Source organism: Pelodiscus sinensis, chromosome 4 (assembly GCF_049634645.1).
Source record: "Pelodiscus sinensis isolate JC-2024 chromosome 4, ASM4963464v1, whole genome shotgun sequence".
NCBI classification, from domain to species: domain Eukaryota; kingdom Metazoa; phylum Chordata; order Testudines; family Trionychidae; genus Pelodiscus; species Pelodiscus sinensis.
In genome coordinates this window covers 130744222-130760185 of record NC_134714.1, presented here as the reverse complement: position 1 = coordinate 130760185, position 15964 = coordinate 130744222, and the positions used below count along the sequence as shown (strand labels likewise).

The following is a 15964-nucleotide window of genomic DNA, read 5'->3' as shown; positions in this document are numbered from 1 at the left end:
TTTCCTGTCCCCCCTCCGTCTCCTCTTTTCTAAGCTGAAAAGTCCCAGTCTCTTTAGCCTCTCTTCATATGGGACCTGTTCCCAACCCCTGATCATTGTAGTTGCCCTCCCCTCTCCCACCCTCTCTCTTCCCCTCTCCTACCTCCTTTTCCCAGTCTCCCCTAGTTTTGTTCAATAAAGACAGATTCCATTTTTGAACACAATTGTCCTTTATTTTGTACATCAAGAAAAGGGGCTAGGGAAGGGTAAGTGGAAGGAGGTGAGGGAGGAATGGGGTACGAGCCCCCGATGGGGAGGACTGGGCTGGCTCTGCGGGCTTCTGGGGGTGGAAGCTCTCCTGCAGCCCCCCAATTGCCCCCTCTCCCCAGATGGCAGCCTGCGGCAAGTGCAGCCGGGTTGATGGCCGAGTGGTGTGATGTGCCCAGTGTGGGTACTCCAGGCACTCCAAGCCAGGACTGGTTTGCAAGCAGGGCACCCCTGAGAACTGTCTGTCCGGGGTGGGGATCGGGACCCTTTAAGCACAGCCCTCGGCTAGCCTGAGACAGCATCTCCACTCTCTAAGTCCTCCTCTGATGCCCTGCCGGCACTGCTTCCGGCCAGCCTTAAGCCCGGTTCAGAACTAATTTTTAGTTCTAGACGCGTTAATTCAAACTAAGCTAATTCGAACTAACTAATTCGAACTAAGTTAGTTCGAATTAGCGCTGTAGTGTAGACGTACCCTAAAAGACTAAGAATAAAGTTTTCAGCTAGCAATGTAGGAGGAAGATTAGATGGCTAACAGTTACCAACTACCTTGAATCTACTTAGCCATCGAATCTTTCTCCTACATTGGTAGCTGAATACTTTATGTTTAGTCTTTTAGTGTGCTTTGAGAGAGAGGTTTGTTTTGTTTTTTAAGTTTTTTGCGGGGGGGTGTCTTTTTGATCTTAATGTAGTGTGCGTCGGTGATCTCACACACACACACACAAACACTGCAGGCAACGGTCATCACACACACACACACACACACCCCATGGTGATCTCACACACACACACCCAGACACACACACAGGCTGTAGCTCATTGAGGGACGTGCACACGAGGCTGAAGGTGGAGCCAGAACTGGTGGGGGCAGCCTGCCTTGTCAGCGGCTTGCTGGGGGTCCAGGTGGCGCCAGAGCTGGTGGGGGCACACTGCTGCGTTTGCCACAGCAGGAGCCAGGTGGCAGAGCATGCCTGCAGGAGCTGGAGGAGGCGGCTGGCACGTGCTCAGGAAGGGCAAGTTGACAATCTTGTGACAGACAGACAAGAACAGTGACAGCTTAATAGAAAGATTGTCTAAATATTTGTGCTGTCCTATAAAATTATAAATAGACTAGCAAGTGAGGCCTGTCATTAATTGGGCAAGTAATTTTGCATAGATTACACTTACAGGAAAGATTAAGACATTAAATATATGTAATAGAATTTTTTATTAATGTGCTTGCAAAAGGGAAATAAAAGAACATTCTATTGAATAATTGCCATACACAGTAAATTAGAATCAGAACTTATAAAGCTTACGTTACACTTTCCATAACTCATTTGAATTATTTTGTGATTCATAACCATAAAACATTTCTTTGCACTAAAATGACAGCTGAATACTCAATTTTAGTTTTGTTATCAAATGTTTTTAATGAACTCTTATAATAGTCATGACCTTTTTTTTCCTGATGAAAAACAAAAATAATTATGTAAACCTTTTACCCAGCATATTTTGGTGTAAAAAGTAGTGCACTCAGCTCATTTAAGTGGCAGGTTTGTTTATGCACAGTTTGGTACTTGTAGGTAGTCACAAAGTATGGCTTTATTTAGCACATACAAATCCACAAACTCTTCAATGTATATAGTAGACTACACTGGATTTGACATCGATTCTCTCGTTACAGTGATGTATAGGGGGTTGCGTAATCAACGCTGCACCTGCTACTTAAACTGCCTGCTGCACTGTCTCTTCTTCACCCCAGAGCTCAGGGACGCCATCCTTAGGTAAGGGTGTTCATAACAAACCCTGGGGTCACATCATCCCCAGGTCGTAGTGCATGGGGTTGGGCTGGAGAGCTGCCTGGGGCTGGTGCTGTGGGACAAGACTGACAGGAGAGCACGGCGCTGGGTGCGGTGAGAGGGAAAGAGAGAGCAGCCTGCAGGGGCAGGGAAGGGAAGAGAAAGGAGCTAGGGGTGGGAGCAACCTGCGGGGGCAGGAAAAAGAGATGATGCAGCAGTTTGTGATGGGGGAAGGACAGTGTGTGGCTGCTGATCAGCAGTCCAGTCCTATAGACCCTGCCCTGCTAAAGCCCAGCAACAGCCGAGCTCTGAAAAGAGCCAGAGAGGATGAACCTCATTGCACCTTTCTTAGTGGCCTAACTCAGGGGGTCCCCAGCTTTTCCCTGCAGCTCACCGGTGCCGCTGCAGTGACAGGGCCACCAGCTATGAGCACACGTCTGTGAGGGAGGGACATCCTCGGCCAAGGCACATGTAGCCAAGCCCTGGTGTCACCCTCCACCTCAGCAGCCCACTGAGTGTTGTGAGCTGGTCCTGGGGCAGCCCTGTCCCTGTCACCCCGCCAGCCCTGGGAGCACGTCACAGGCAGCCCCGCCTGGGAGCAAGTGAAGGTTTCGGGGCCACCAGTGCCGGGCAGAGGCGGCTCCCAGAGAGATCCTGGCCACTGCAGGCTGCTCCTTGTCCAGCCTTGTCCAGGAGGAAACAAGCAGCGCGGCCGAGCCCAGGCTTCTTGGACAGGGCCAAGGGGGAGGCTTGAGGCAGATATTCCATGGGGACCAGCAGCCACAGGTCACAAAGTGCAGCTCAGAGCAGTAATGGCCATAAACTCTCCAACTATTTCCAGCCTTGGGCAGGGGCTGTCACTTGCCATTGCGCCACCAACATGTGCAATGGGAGGAGGGGTAACCCCACGCAGGGCAGAGCACTGGGGCAGTGCTGCTGCCCGTCTCTGGACGGCTCCCACTGCCTGGGAACCCCTGGCCCCACATGGTAACGCTGAGCCAGAGAGTCCCCCAGAGGGGAGAGGTGAACGTCGCTGGTTCGTTTCTGGGGTTCCTCACACTGTGCAATCAGCAGGAATCAGCCCAGGCCTGGTGCCTCCCTGCTTCCTCCTGGAGACCTTGTCCCACTTGGCTTTGCCCCAGCACCTGGCTTCGCTCTGGAAAGGGACGTATTCATGGCATGTCTCTGCGGCATTTTGTAGGCGCAACGCTGATGGCGAGTCCCTCGTCGTGGGCCTTCTGCAAAAGCTGTTTGAAGAGATGATGACTCCTGACTCTTCACCCAGCACCGAGGAGATTACAAGAGCCCTTGAGATGATCAATGGTAAGAGGACTCAGTAGAGACCCATGCTGTGTAGCTCTTGCATTTACAGACCTGGTTAAACAGCTGTTCCCTGGGAGACATGGGATGTGGACCCAAGACAGAGAGAAATGTTAATGGCATCGTACAAGGCCCTGGTCAAACCTGATCTGGGATATTGTGTGAAGTTTTCACTATGGCTGTCAAGGGATTAAAAAAATAATGATGATTAAGCTTGCAATTAATCATGCTGTTAAAAATAAAAGAATACTTTTTATTTAATGCTTTTGGAAGTTTTCCACATTTTCCTATATATTGGTTTCAGTTGCCACAGAGAATGCAGAATGTCCAGTGCTCTCTTTATATTGATTTTTATTACAAACTAGCCAATTAGCCCATCATAAAACGGGATTTTCAGGTCTCTTCTCCACGTCAGTCTTCTCTCCTGAGCCTCCAGTCTCTCGCGCCATGTCTTTCTCTCTCTCCTCCTCCTCCTACTGCCTCCTCCTCTCTTTCTCAGCTCTCCTCCGCCTTCTCCCTCTCGCTCCATCTCTCTCTTTCTCTTCTCCTCCCCCTCCTGCCTCTCACTCTCTCTCCGCTCTCCTCTGTCTCTGTCAGGGATGCATGCTCATCCAGGCCCCGCCCACTGACCATGTACGTCACCACCCCCCCCCTCCTTCGCCTCCTGCCATGGCACTCGGCTGACTTCTGTGCCGCTCAGCCGGGCTGCCACAGGGGAGCAAGCAGATCAAGTGGCCGTTTGGGCTTCCCCACAGCGGCCAGGCTGAGCGGCGCAGAAGTCAGCCGAGCGCCATAGCATGAGGCAAAGGACGTGACTCAGGCAACAGCACCACCCAGAGGGAACAGCCAGGGAGGCAACAGCACTTCCCAGGGGGAACAGCCAGCATTTCAGCGTTACTGAGTCACAGACATTGGGCTACTATATATATGACTAGCCAATTAGCCAGTTATAAGACGGGATTTACAGGTCTCTCCTCTACATTGGTCTTCTCTCCTGAGCCTCTGGTCTCTCGCTCCGTCTCTCTCTCTCTCTCTTTTCCTCCTACTGCCTCCCCCCTCTCTCTCTCCCTCAGCTCTCCTCCGCCTCCTGTCTCTCTCTTTCTCTTCTCCTCCCCCTCCTGCCTCTCACTTGGGGGACCGCGGAGCCCAAATGGCCGTTTGGGCTCAACACTCCCCGTGCTGCATGGGGAGCATGGAACCCAAACGGTCACTTGTTCCCCCACGGCGGCCCAGCTGAGCAGCATAGAAGTCAGCCGAGCGCCATGGCGGGAGGCAAAGGGGAGCGGGGTGGTGACGTTCACAGCCAGGGGGCAGGGCCTGGAGCCGCTGTCATGCCATACATCACCGCCCTGCCCCCTTCGCCTCCCGCCATGGCACTCGGCTGACTTCCGTGCCGCTCAGCCGAGCTGCCATGGGGAAGTAAGCGGCGCAAGCAGCCGTTTGGGCCCCATGCTCCCCATGCAGCATGGGCCGCCCAGAGGGAACAGCCAGCATTTCAGCGTTACAGTCACAGACATTGGACTACTATATATATATTATATTTGCACTGTGAAAAAGAAAAAAGGACTAGCATTTCAATTCATTTCAGACAAGCACTTTATGGCAGGTTCTTTATCATGAAAGTTGAATTTAACATTATTTACAAAAAAACTGCACCCAATGATAAAACAACGTAAAACTTTAGAGTCTGAAAGTGAGAACAGGCATTTGCAGAGTACTGCTGTAGCCGGTGTTGCAAAATTTTCACCAGCCAGAAACGCTAAAGGTTCATATGTCTCTTCATGCTTCAGCCACCATTCCAGGGGGCATGCGTCTATGCTTGATAATGATGCAAAGCAGTGCAGATGGACACATGTGCCTTTAGTCATCTGAGTCAGATGCAACAATCAAAGGTTGATTGATTGATTGGTGGCTCAGGTTCTGTATTTTCTGGACTACATGGTACTCTTTTAAGAGATCTCTGAATGTGTGCTCCACACCTCATCCCTTAGATTTTGGAAGGCATCTCAGATTCTTAAACCTTGAGTCAAGTGCTATAGCTGTCTTTAGAAATCTTACATTGGTACTTCCTTTTGTCAAATCTGCAGTGAAAGTGTTCTGGAATTGAAAAATATGCACTTAGTTATCATCCGAAAATACTGTGAAATGAATTATGTGGCACAATGTAGGTGACATACGATTCTCTCCCAAGGAGTTCAGTCAAAAATTAAATTAACTCATTATTTTCATAATGAGCATCATCAGCATGGAATCTTGTCCCTTGGAATGGTGGCAGAAACATGAAGGGACATACGAATGTTTGGTATATCTGGCAAGTAAATACCTTAAAATACTGGCTTTAAAGGTGCCATTCTCACATTCAAAGGACATTGTAAATAAGAGATGTTCAGCATCATTCCAATAAATATAAACAAACTTGTTAGTCTGAATAATTGGCTGAACAAGAAGAAGGACTGAGTGGACTTGTAGGTTCTAAAGTTTGTACATAGTTTTGGTTTTGAGTGCTGTTATGTAACAAAAGTCAGTATTTGTAAGCTATACTGTCATAGTAAAGAGATTGCACTACAGTACTTGTATGAAGTAAACTGAGAAGTACTATTTTTGTTTATAATTTTTACTCTGCAAATATTTATAAAAATAATATAAAGTGAGCACTGTATACTTTGTATGCTGCATTGCAAATGAAACCAATATATTTGAAAATGCAGTAAAACATCCAAAATACTTAATGAATTTCAATTGGTATTCTATTATTGTTTAACATCGTGATTAAACTTTAATTAATTGTAATTAATTTTTAAAATCACAATTAATTGTTTTGAGTTTGCTCATGTGAGTTTAACTGTGATGAATTTACTGATCTAGTTTTCACCCTTGTTCAGGAAAAATTCATTCAAACTAGAATAGGCACAGAGAAGGGCTACGAAGACGATGACAAAATTGAGAGTCTCTTTTGAAACAAAAAGAACATGGCTTGATTAGGTTCTTTTAGTCCTAAGATTGAGAAGGAGTATAGATGTTCTCAGGAAGGGAAAGGACTATTTAAGTGTGGGAGCAGAGCTATTTAAGATGGAGAGCAGTGTTGGCACAAAAACAAAAGGGGTAAGTTAGCCACAAATACAGGTAGGCTGGACATTGGGAAGAGGTTTCCGATCCTCAGAGGCATACAGTTCTGGAACAGAGTTCTGGTTAAGATCAGAGCAAGAGTCAAACAACCTAATTTTCAGATGGCACATGAGAGGTTTGTGAGCAGGATTCAGGGTCTGCTCTAGGTTTTTTACCGCCCCAAGCAAAAAAAAATGTGGCCATCCCCTCCCATCCCATCCCCCGCCCACTGCTGCAGGACAGGCACTGAGGAGGAAAGCGCCCCTTTCACCTTGCAGCTCTTTGACTCCCACCATGCCCTCCAGCCAAACCCAGCCTGTGTCTTGTCTCCCCTCCACACACATCCCGATCCCCCCCACCCACTCATCGAACCCAGTTTCCACCTCCTTTCCCATGCCAGGCAAACCCGACTCCTCAGTGACCGGACTCAGTCCCCTCCCTTCTTTCCCCCACCTGATCCACCCTGCGCCCTCTTCCCTCCCAGCCAAACCCGATCCCCCCCCTCCTGACCGGTCCCAGACCGTTCCCCTCTCCCACCTATCCCCACTGACCGAACTCCGTCTCCTTTCCCTCTCCCCACCAAACCCTTGTGTCCCCTCCCCCCCAGCATGCGTGGAAACGTCGGAGCGCCCTGGGGGGAAGATGAAAGTGGCATGGGTCCCCCTGGGGATGTGCGTGGACACAGCCGGGAAACATAAAGGGCAAGGCCAGCGACACCTCTCTCCCTGTCCCCCTCCCCCCAAATCTCTGAGCCGGGGCAGGCGAGGCCCCCTCCAGCGGCTCCTCACCACCAGACCAACCAGATTGGGCTGCAAAGTAGCTCTCCCCTCTCCCCTAGGCACCTCTGCTTGAATCATCCTGTCCCAAGCAGGGCCTTCCTTCTGCCTGGCCCCACCAATGCTGCAGCTCTCCCCTCCCTCCGCGCCCAGCACTGAGGCAGAGAAAAGGGGGAGAGTCGCCCCCCATTTGCCAATGTGCGCTACCCCACCCCTCCACTCCTGCAAACTCCTTGGCCAAGGGCGCCCGCTCCAGCCGGAGGGGTCACTAGTAAGCGCAAGGCAGGTGGAAAAATGACCAAAGGCCCCTGGCTCGCAGCGTGGTCCCTGGCTGCAGTGACCTGGGCTACCCCTTGCCCGGCCCCGGATTGCTCTGTGCAGCCTGGGGATAGCCGCTCGCCCACCAGGGCCGTAGTGCTCCGGTGCTGCTGCTGTTCTCAAAGTCCATGGTGTGCCCCCCTGCACCTTGGGCCACGCTGGCTGGTGCCAGTCAGAGGAGCATGAACGATCACCAGGCGCCAGAGCCTGCTTCATGGATGGGAGGCTTCCTCGGGCATTTCCGGCCCCGTGGCCACTGAGTGCTGGGCAGCAGCAGCTGCGCTGGGAAGGCAACTGGAGTGGCACGTGGCCAGTGCTCCTGTCAGGACCGCCCCACCCTGCCCTGCAATGATGCCCTCTTGTGCTAGCTAGAGAGCACACTTTTCTCCCCAATGCCGAGGGAAGGCAGCGAGGCAGCCCCAGAACTGTGATGTCATGGTGTGCGCCTCAGCCACTCACGGCAGGGCTGCGAGCGTGACTTGCCTCACGCACCCCGCCTCTGGAGGGTGGCTCGCTGCCCATCGCACACTCCGCTGCCCCACCCATTGCCTTGGGCAGCCACAGAGACGCCCGCGTCAGGCGGTAAGGGTTAGGAGTTCAGGAGTTCTCCGGCCAGTGTCTCTCAGGGGTGGGCAGAATGCCGCCCCTGGCAATGTGCCACCTCAAGCACGTACTCGGTTTGCTGGTGCCTAGAGCCGGCCCTGCCAGGATTACAGGATACAGCTGTCTGTGATAGCAGGGGACTGTGCTCAATGATCCAAGAGGACCTTTCCCATTCTCTGTTCCTGTGAGACAGGTATTAATGCTGAAGTATTTTCTTATTACTGATCATCAAAAAGGCTAGTGGCTCAATTTAGACAAATACCTGAAGTATGGATGTTTGTCTGAATTCTCCTGAAGTTTCCCTTTCTCTGCCTCTTGATCCCTGTCTCTTCAGTTTCCCCAGCAGACTGCAGCGCTACGCCCCTAATTACAGTGAGACCTGCCACACGTTCCCGTTTGTTCCTGTGAACTCCCCGGCCTTTCTGTGAAGCCAGGAAGCTTCCTCTGGCAAATAACGAGGCTCCCAAAGTTCCCCTTCTCCTTTACTCCCTCCTCCCTCACAGCCTGCTGCTGTCTCTCTTCCTCAGGAAATGCTCCCCATAGACCCAGGCCTTGATATCCAGGATGCATGTCTGTTCAGATGCACGAAGTGTGCTGTGGTGGGCCGCAAACCAGGTTTTAGGAAAGTTAAATAGGCATCAGGTCAGGGAACCCTCCTGTGGGTGTTTTGAATGACACTTAATGGTCTTAGTGTGTTGGAAACCAAAATATAGGCACCATGTAGATTGAAGCGGGAGGGTTTATTACGCACAGCGCTGGCAGAGTGCCACCTTGCCAGTTGGGCTCAGCAAACACTACCAAACAAATAATTACAATCAACTCTATAGGGAGCTGTTGGGTGGCGAGAAGTGATAGGGTAGGAGTTCCCAAGCCCCTGGATAGGTTCCAGCAGCAAAGCATAATAGGCACAATAAGCCAATAGCCTAGAAGATTACATAGTAGCTTTGCCCATGGCTCAGGTTAACACAATTGCTAAAAACAAGTATATGCCCCCTTACCCTCCTCCCAAGGATTGCCTTATGAGGCATAGCTATATTCCAATTGGGATTTACAAGAGCGATGACAGCTTCTTTCCAACAGGTGTGGTTCATAGGTGCTTTCCTGGGTATAAAACAAAAAAGAAACACTGTACGACACACAACAAAGCAATTGTTTATTCTGGTGTGCCTGTGAGCTTGAATTGTTAGGGAGAAGGGGTATCATTTCATAGTGATGTGTTAGGCCTTTTCCTGAATCTGTGGTTGGCCTTGGGAAGCAGCTGTCTGCCCTCTTCCCAGACAAACTGTGAGGCACCTTAGAGAGCCATAACCTTGGGGAGGGGGGTGAACCTCATGATAATGATAGCCAACTATTTCTCTCCATTTGGTGTTATACTGGTGGCTTATTTCATTTGTGATAAACAAGGTTGTTTGTTATGTTCATCCTGCTTTCCCAGAGCCATCTATTGTCTGTTATGGCTTCTGCTAGGCCTTGTGTCTCTGCTCTGACTGGACAGCAGTGCCTCTGGGGGAAAGCTTAACCAGAGACCATGATTTAGGGTCTTACCCATATATCAAAGGGCTATTGGCTGTCCCTACATAGTGCATCTTGTTTTACAAAGGTGCTATCTTTGGCTATGTCTGCACTACCAGGTTATTTCAAAATGACAACTCCCAAAATAACTATTTCGAAATAGCGTGTCCACACTAGAGGGAAACCTCAAAATTAGTCCCAGGCAGGCTCCCTTAATGTGGATGCGCTACCTCAATTTAGAGCCCCAGGAAGCCCTGGAGAGTAATTACTTTGAATGACTCTGGGGAGTCGTTATTTCAAAAGAGCAGCTGAGCATCCACCCTAACCCAATTTCAAAATAGGCGTTATTCCTTGTAAATGGAGGGGTTGTTATTTTGAAATAACAAGAGTGTTCTTCCTTCAACTTCCCTTACTCCTCATGAAATAAGGGTTACAGGCATCGGCCAGAGGACTCCTCTCACTTTGAACTAGTCGTCTTAACTCGACCACTAATTCAAACCCTGGAAGATTGACAGCAACAGCTTTGATCTTCATCTGACATACCCTTAAAGAGGCCCTTTGAAAGGGTGCAGGAAAAAAGGCAGTAGGCAGAGGATGCTGGCCCATGGACTAGCAGCTCTTCTCAGCCACCACAGAACAGAGGAACCAGCTACCACTATTCTGTGCTGAGCATTCTCGTGTGTGTGTGTGTGTGTGTGTGTGCAGTGCACCGGCCGCTAGATGTGAAGGAGTGTTTCCAGCGTCTGATGAATGGAATCACTGAGGCCAAAGGAGAGATTCGGCAGGTAACTCCTCTGTCTTCTCTGGAAATGTAAATGTGAGACTTTATTGTAGGGCAGGAGTTCTCAAACTTGTAATACCGCGACCCCCCTCTAAGTTGCTGCAACCCCCTTCTAAGTTGTCTGCGATACCACCCCCCCCCCACCACCACCAAAGTTGCTCGCAACCTCTCAAGGTGTCGGGACCCACAGTTTGTGAAACGCTGTTGTAGAGCATAAGAAAGCAAACATAATTTGTGTTAAGATGCCAACTCCCCAGGAGACTTCCTTGTGGGAACAGAGTTGCCAGTGTGGGGCAGGCTGGGAAATTCCTGTGCGCTTAGAATTGAGGTGGTCATTATTTTTAACAGATAGCCTGGCTCTACTTTCAAAAGCCAGTGTAAGACAGAAACCACTTTGATCGTGACTGGGAAGATTTTCTGGGAAGATGGAGATTGAAACACCACCACCACCTAGATCAAAGACATGTCTGAGTGTTACGTGTAGGGCCGAGTCTCTCTGGATGGACAGAAACACTTGTAACTAGTCATTTTTTCCCTAGCTGTACCAGGTAGAAAGGAGCTATCTCATCACTTGCCATAAATGCAGCTATAAGAAGATGCTGGAGGACACCACCACCCTGGGTATTTCTGCTCAACTTGAGAAACAAAATTCTAATTGCACCGTTATTTTTGTGGTAAGGAAAATATCGTGGTATTTGTTAGGAATTATAGATAAGCTATAAAGGCAAATCTTCTGGTTAAAGTTAAATATTAAGTTTGAAGTCTTCAAACTTCGTTCCATAGACATTAAGAGGTGTGGACTCAGACTAACTTTGCATTCCGGTCTGCATAGCCATCTTGGGCTTGCCCATTTCCAAGTGTCCCACCAAATTTGACCTGAGGAACTTCTGGGCATTTGTTAAGAGGTGGGTTTCTGTTGAGGCCCCAGTGTAAGCAGTGTCTTTATTGATGATCTAGAAGGCAAGATAAAATCATTGCTCCTTACATCTGCTGATGACATTAAAATTGGTAGCAACTGGATCTCTTGGTAAAGAGGTCTAATTTGAACAACGTGTCTTTTAATACAGTTAAATGTAAGGCCTTGTATTTAACGAGAAAGAACGCAGGTCCCACTTGCCAGATGGAGGAGCTTTATCCTGGAGAGATGTGACTGTGAAAGGGACTTGGGGGTGACGGTGACTAACCAGTTGAACACGAGCCCCCAGTGGAGTGTTGCTAAGGTGGCTAGTGTATGAGATGTGTAAGCAGGGAACTGTCACCCAGACGTAGGGAGGTCACGTTACGTCTCTATTAACTGCCCCAAACTCTGTTAAAGCAGGAGGGCTTCAACTGGGCCAAGCCAAAGAGCAGAGGTTGCTCCATTGTCCTTGTGCCCTTCCAGAACATCGAGTTCAGCTACACACAAACTTGTGAAGACCAGAAAATGGGGAGTTAAATCCCCTGCCACTCCCACAATGCACCTTAACTCTGTCTACTTGGGTGATGCCCAGACATGTCAGTGACACACAGACGAGCCCATTACCCTGGCAGATGGGACTGGAAGCTCACAGAACAGAACACACAGGCCCCGTAGGAAACAGCCCAACACCTTCTCTTTGCTAAGGGGTCGGCCAGGTGCAGTGAACAGGCACTGCCTGTGCTCGGACATTGCACTCCCTCCACACACTGCCTCAGGCCTGCTAAGCATTACTGCCCTTCCCATTTGGACCAAGTGTTCCTTCTGAGGGCCATCATCCCTTGCCAGCCCTTCCCACAGAGAGACGGGCATTGACAGGGACCCTGCAGGTTGAGGAGCTGGGCAGACAATGCAGGAACAGAGCAGAAATTGAGATGAAATCATGGGAGCACATTTGGAAGTGGGTGTGAGAGGGGTAGAAACAGGTTATGGTTTGGCGCAGTTGAAGTTCCCCTACTTCCTCCATTGCACACTTATGGCACCCTCATTCCAGTCCCAGCCACAAATGCTCTCACACGCTGCTCTGACCTCTTCTTCTCCTGTAGGAGCAACAGCTCTGAGAAGGGTGAGCCTGGGGCCTGAAGGTAGCCTAGGGAAGGAGGGGAAGTCTGGGTTTCATCCCTCAAACAGTGATCAATGCAGGGAAGGAGAGCTCCTCAGCCTCCTGCCTTGGCCTGCTGGAGTAGCGATAGGGTGAATTGTTGGGCTCTTGCCAGGGTATGGGGGGACTTCACTTCCCCTCCAAGTACAGCACTGCCAGGTGCCAAGTTTCCCAATTTCTCCCTCCCCCAAGACAATGTGGTTCTGCTCTTAGCAATCCTGAGCCCTCAGAGAGCAAACGTCTCTTTGAGGACAATCCCCTATTCAGCAAGGGATCATAGAAGAGCTGCACATTCAGAAACCCAGTTCTTCATCAATGGGGTAGATTCAGAAGCTAAATCATAGATTCATAGAACATTAGAACTGGAAGGGATCTTAAGAGGTCATTGAGTCTTATGGCAGGACCAAGCACCATCTACATTATCCCTGACAGGTGTCTGTCCAACCTCCTCTTCAGAGATGGAGATTCTACAACTTCTCTGGGTAATTTATTCCAGTATTTAACCTCCCTTGCTGCAGTTTAAGCCCAGTGCTTCTTGTCCTATAATCAGAGGCCAACGAGAATCATTTTTTCCCTCCTCTTTGTGACACTCTTTTAGGGTATGTCTACACTACCCCGCTAGTTCGAACTAGGAGGGTAATGTAGGCATATCGCACTTGCAAATGAAGCCCGGGATTTGAATTTCCCAGGCTTCATTTGCATAAGCGGGGAGCCGCCATTTTTAAAACCCCGCTGGTTCGAACCCCGTGCAGCGTGGCTACACGGGGCACGAACTAGGTAGTTCGAACTAGGCTTCCTAGTTCGAACTACCGTTGCTCCTCATGAGGCCTTGTATTTAACGAGAAGTAACTACCGTTACTCCTCATGAGGAGTAACGGTAGTTCAAACTAGGAAGCCTAGTTCGAACTACCTAGTTCGTGCCCCGTGTAGCCGCGCTGCACGGGGTTCGAATGAGCGGGGTTTTAAAAATGGCGGCTCCCCGCTTATGCAAATGAAGCCCGGGCTTCATTTGCAAGTGCAGTATGCCTACATTACCCTCCTAGTTCGAACTAGGAGGGTAGTGTAGACATACCCTTAGGTACTTGAAAGCTGCTATCATGTCCCCTCTGTCTTCTCTTTTCCAAATTAAACAAGGCCAATTGGAGATATTTAAGAGCAGGTTAGACACATCTATCAGGGATGATCCAGAAGGTGCTAGGTCCTGCCGTGAGGGCAGGGGACTAGACTCAATAACCTCTCAAAGTCCCTTCCATTTCTAGTGTCCTATGATTCTGTATAGTGCCCCCAAACATTAGGATTCAAGACCCGAAGAGTTCACGGTGGGTTACAGCCAACTGTGACCTTTGCTCCTAATGACTGTCCATAACATTTCTCTTTATAAGCCTCCGAAGGCAGGACCTTTTATTGCCTTGTCGAATAGGATTCACGCTGTTTGATTTCAGTCACAACAGTGCCATGTAACATCTCCATTTCCTTCTTTGCATAGGATCACACTTTGGCTGAGATGCAGAAAGAACAGTGCTATTGCCAGCACTGTGAAAACCAAATACCCACACTAGTAAGCAAGGAGTTTCTATTTAAAACTTTCTGCTGTGCTCATTCCTGGGCTGACTGCTCAAATGTTGGGAGTTTTAGCCTGTACAAAGTGATCAGTATCCTGCTCTGCTGTCTCTTTCAGCGCCACTGGTTTAAAACTCTACCCCAGATTCTGGTCATCCATGTGGAGAGGGATCAAGTTGGCATTAAGACTGGGGTGTCTGTGCCCCTCTCACTGACTCTAGGAACAGACGAACTTGTAAGTCCGTGGACTTTCCATTGAGCTTTCAAGGGATTATTATTTTGTATTTTACCTACACGCTCTAAACACAAAATGAATAGGACAGAAAACACCAACAGCTTCCTTAACTAAGCCTCACAGAGTTGAGCTCTGCTGCTGTGCAGGGCTATAGTAATGAATCTTGTGCCTGTTGGACTGAGCCTGGCCTGGAAGTTTTGTATTTTGTGAACCTGAAGGAAGTAAATTTGCCATGAAGGCAAATCCAGGAGCCCAGCTGGCTGCCGCTAGACTGATACCAGCCCCTTTCTGAGCCTCAGGGCCTCTATTTACCATTTCCATCTTCTAGTAGGGGCTTATACCCTGCTCATCCTGCTTTCTGTCCCCAGTGGCTTCCCCATCAGTGGTCTCTGGGGAACATCAGGCTCAGCACATGACTCCTTAGAGAGATGAATTAATAAACTCAACTAGCACTGCCCCTTCCTTAGATACAAAAGTGTAGTGCTCAGTTCATGAGTACTGTCATGATTCCAATGCTTCATTGTTTACATCATTAGAGCCCCCAACGGATACAAATACTGAATTTGTATCTGCAGGTGTACCTGCAGAAATGAGCGCAGATAGCCATATTGACATCCACAGATGCAGATACCCATGGATATAAAGTGGATAGCCACAAATTCACACAGTGCTAGATACAAAATATGTATATGTCTGAATCCATATCCACAAAAATGAGCTGAAGATATCCGCATCCACATCCATGGTTGTGGATATCCCGGATATAAAGCGGATATCTGTGAATTTGCAGTGCTAGAATCTCATTGGTTATGCAGGCTGGCAATCTGCTTGCTGTGAACATACAAACAAGATGGTTTATTACAGTTTTCTTGTATGAGAACCATGCGCAGCTGGAGAGGTTGATGCCGCACGCCAACCTCACTCCCCATGCTCCATGGTGCTGAGTGGGTGGACTGGGGCCACGTGCCACCTGTCCTCCCTGTGGTGCTGTGGGGGGAGGCTTGTCTACCTTGGGGCAGGGCCAGGATAGAAGGGGTGGGATTGGGGGCAGTGTTGGAGTCCTTGCCCCCTGCAGCCCTACCTTCACCCACCACCTGTGTCTATGGACAATCATCAACAATTACGACAATTATCTTGTAGGACAATGACTATGAGCTCTTTGGAACGTGTCATCATATTGGAAAAGTTCATGGTGACCATTTTGCATCTGAAGTGAAGCCATTGGATGAGAGTCACTGGTACCGCTTCAGTGACACAGAAGTGCCTGAGGTAAAATATGTTTAAGGGTTCCCTGACATCAGCTACTATCTTGGGCAGTGTGGGGAGGGAACCCTGATTTGGATAAAGGGTCATCTGTTTCTGCTACTACTAGACAATTATTATTTTCCATTTTTTTGTATTACGGAAACATCTCAGAGCCCTATGGATGGAGATTGACCCCCGTGTCGATGCCTGTCCCAAATTCTGCACCACTTTTTGAAACATTCCTTGTCTTTCTGCATGAAATGCTGCTGCATATTTCTCCGCTTCCCCATCCATCCCCGTGGGAGCTGTGGGCAGGGCTCACAAGCTACTCAACAGCAGCAAGGCAATTTTTATCCATTTTCCACTGCTCTATAGACTGTTGTATGTGTTGTTTGTTTGTGGGTGTTTTCATTGCAGATGTGGATTGG

At 49.2% G+C, this 15964-nt stretch overlaps 1 protein-coding gene across 4 annotated transcripts in view; it reads left to right on the top strand.

The window, feature by feature from the left end:
- LOC102463945 (ubiquitin carboxyl-terminal hydrolase 48-like) overlaps window positions 1–15964 on the top strand; it is a 92148-nt gene that overhangs the window by 59576 nt on the left and 16608 nt on the right. For all 4 annotated transcript variants that reach the window (XM_075928939.1, XM_075928935.1, XM_075928936.1 and 1 more), the window contains 7 exons: window positions 1910–2009; window positions 3226–3347; window positions 10364–10443; window positions 10979–11113; window positions 13983–14054; window positions 14175–14291; window positions 15432–15560. In XM_075928939.1, the coding sequence (XP_075785054.1) occupies window positions 1910–2009; window positions 3226–3347; window positions 10364–10443; window positions 10979–11113; window positions 13983–14054; window positions 14175–14291; window positions 15432–15560 (755 nt within the window). The remainder of the gene's footprint in view (window positions 1–1909; window positions 2010–3225; window positions 3348–10363; window positions 10444–10978; window positions 11114–13982; window positions 14055–14174; window positions 14292–15431; window positions 15561–15964) is intronic.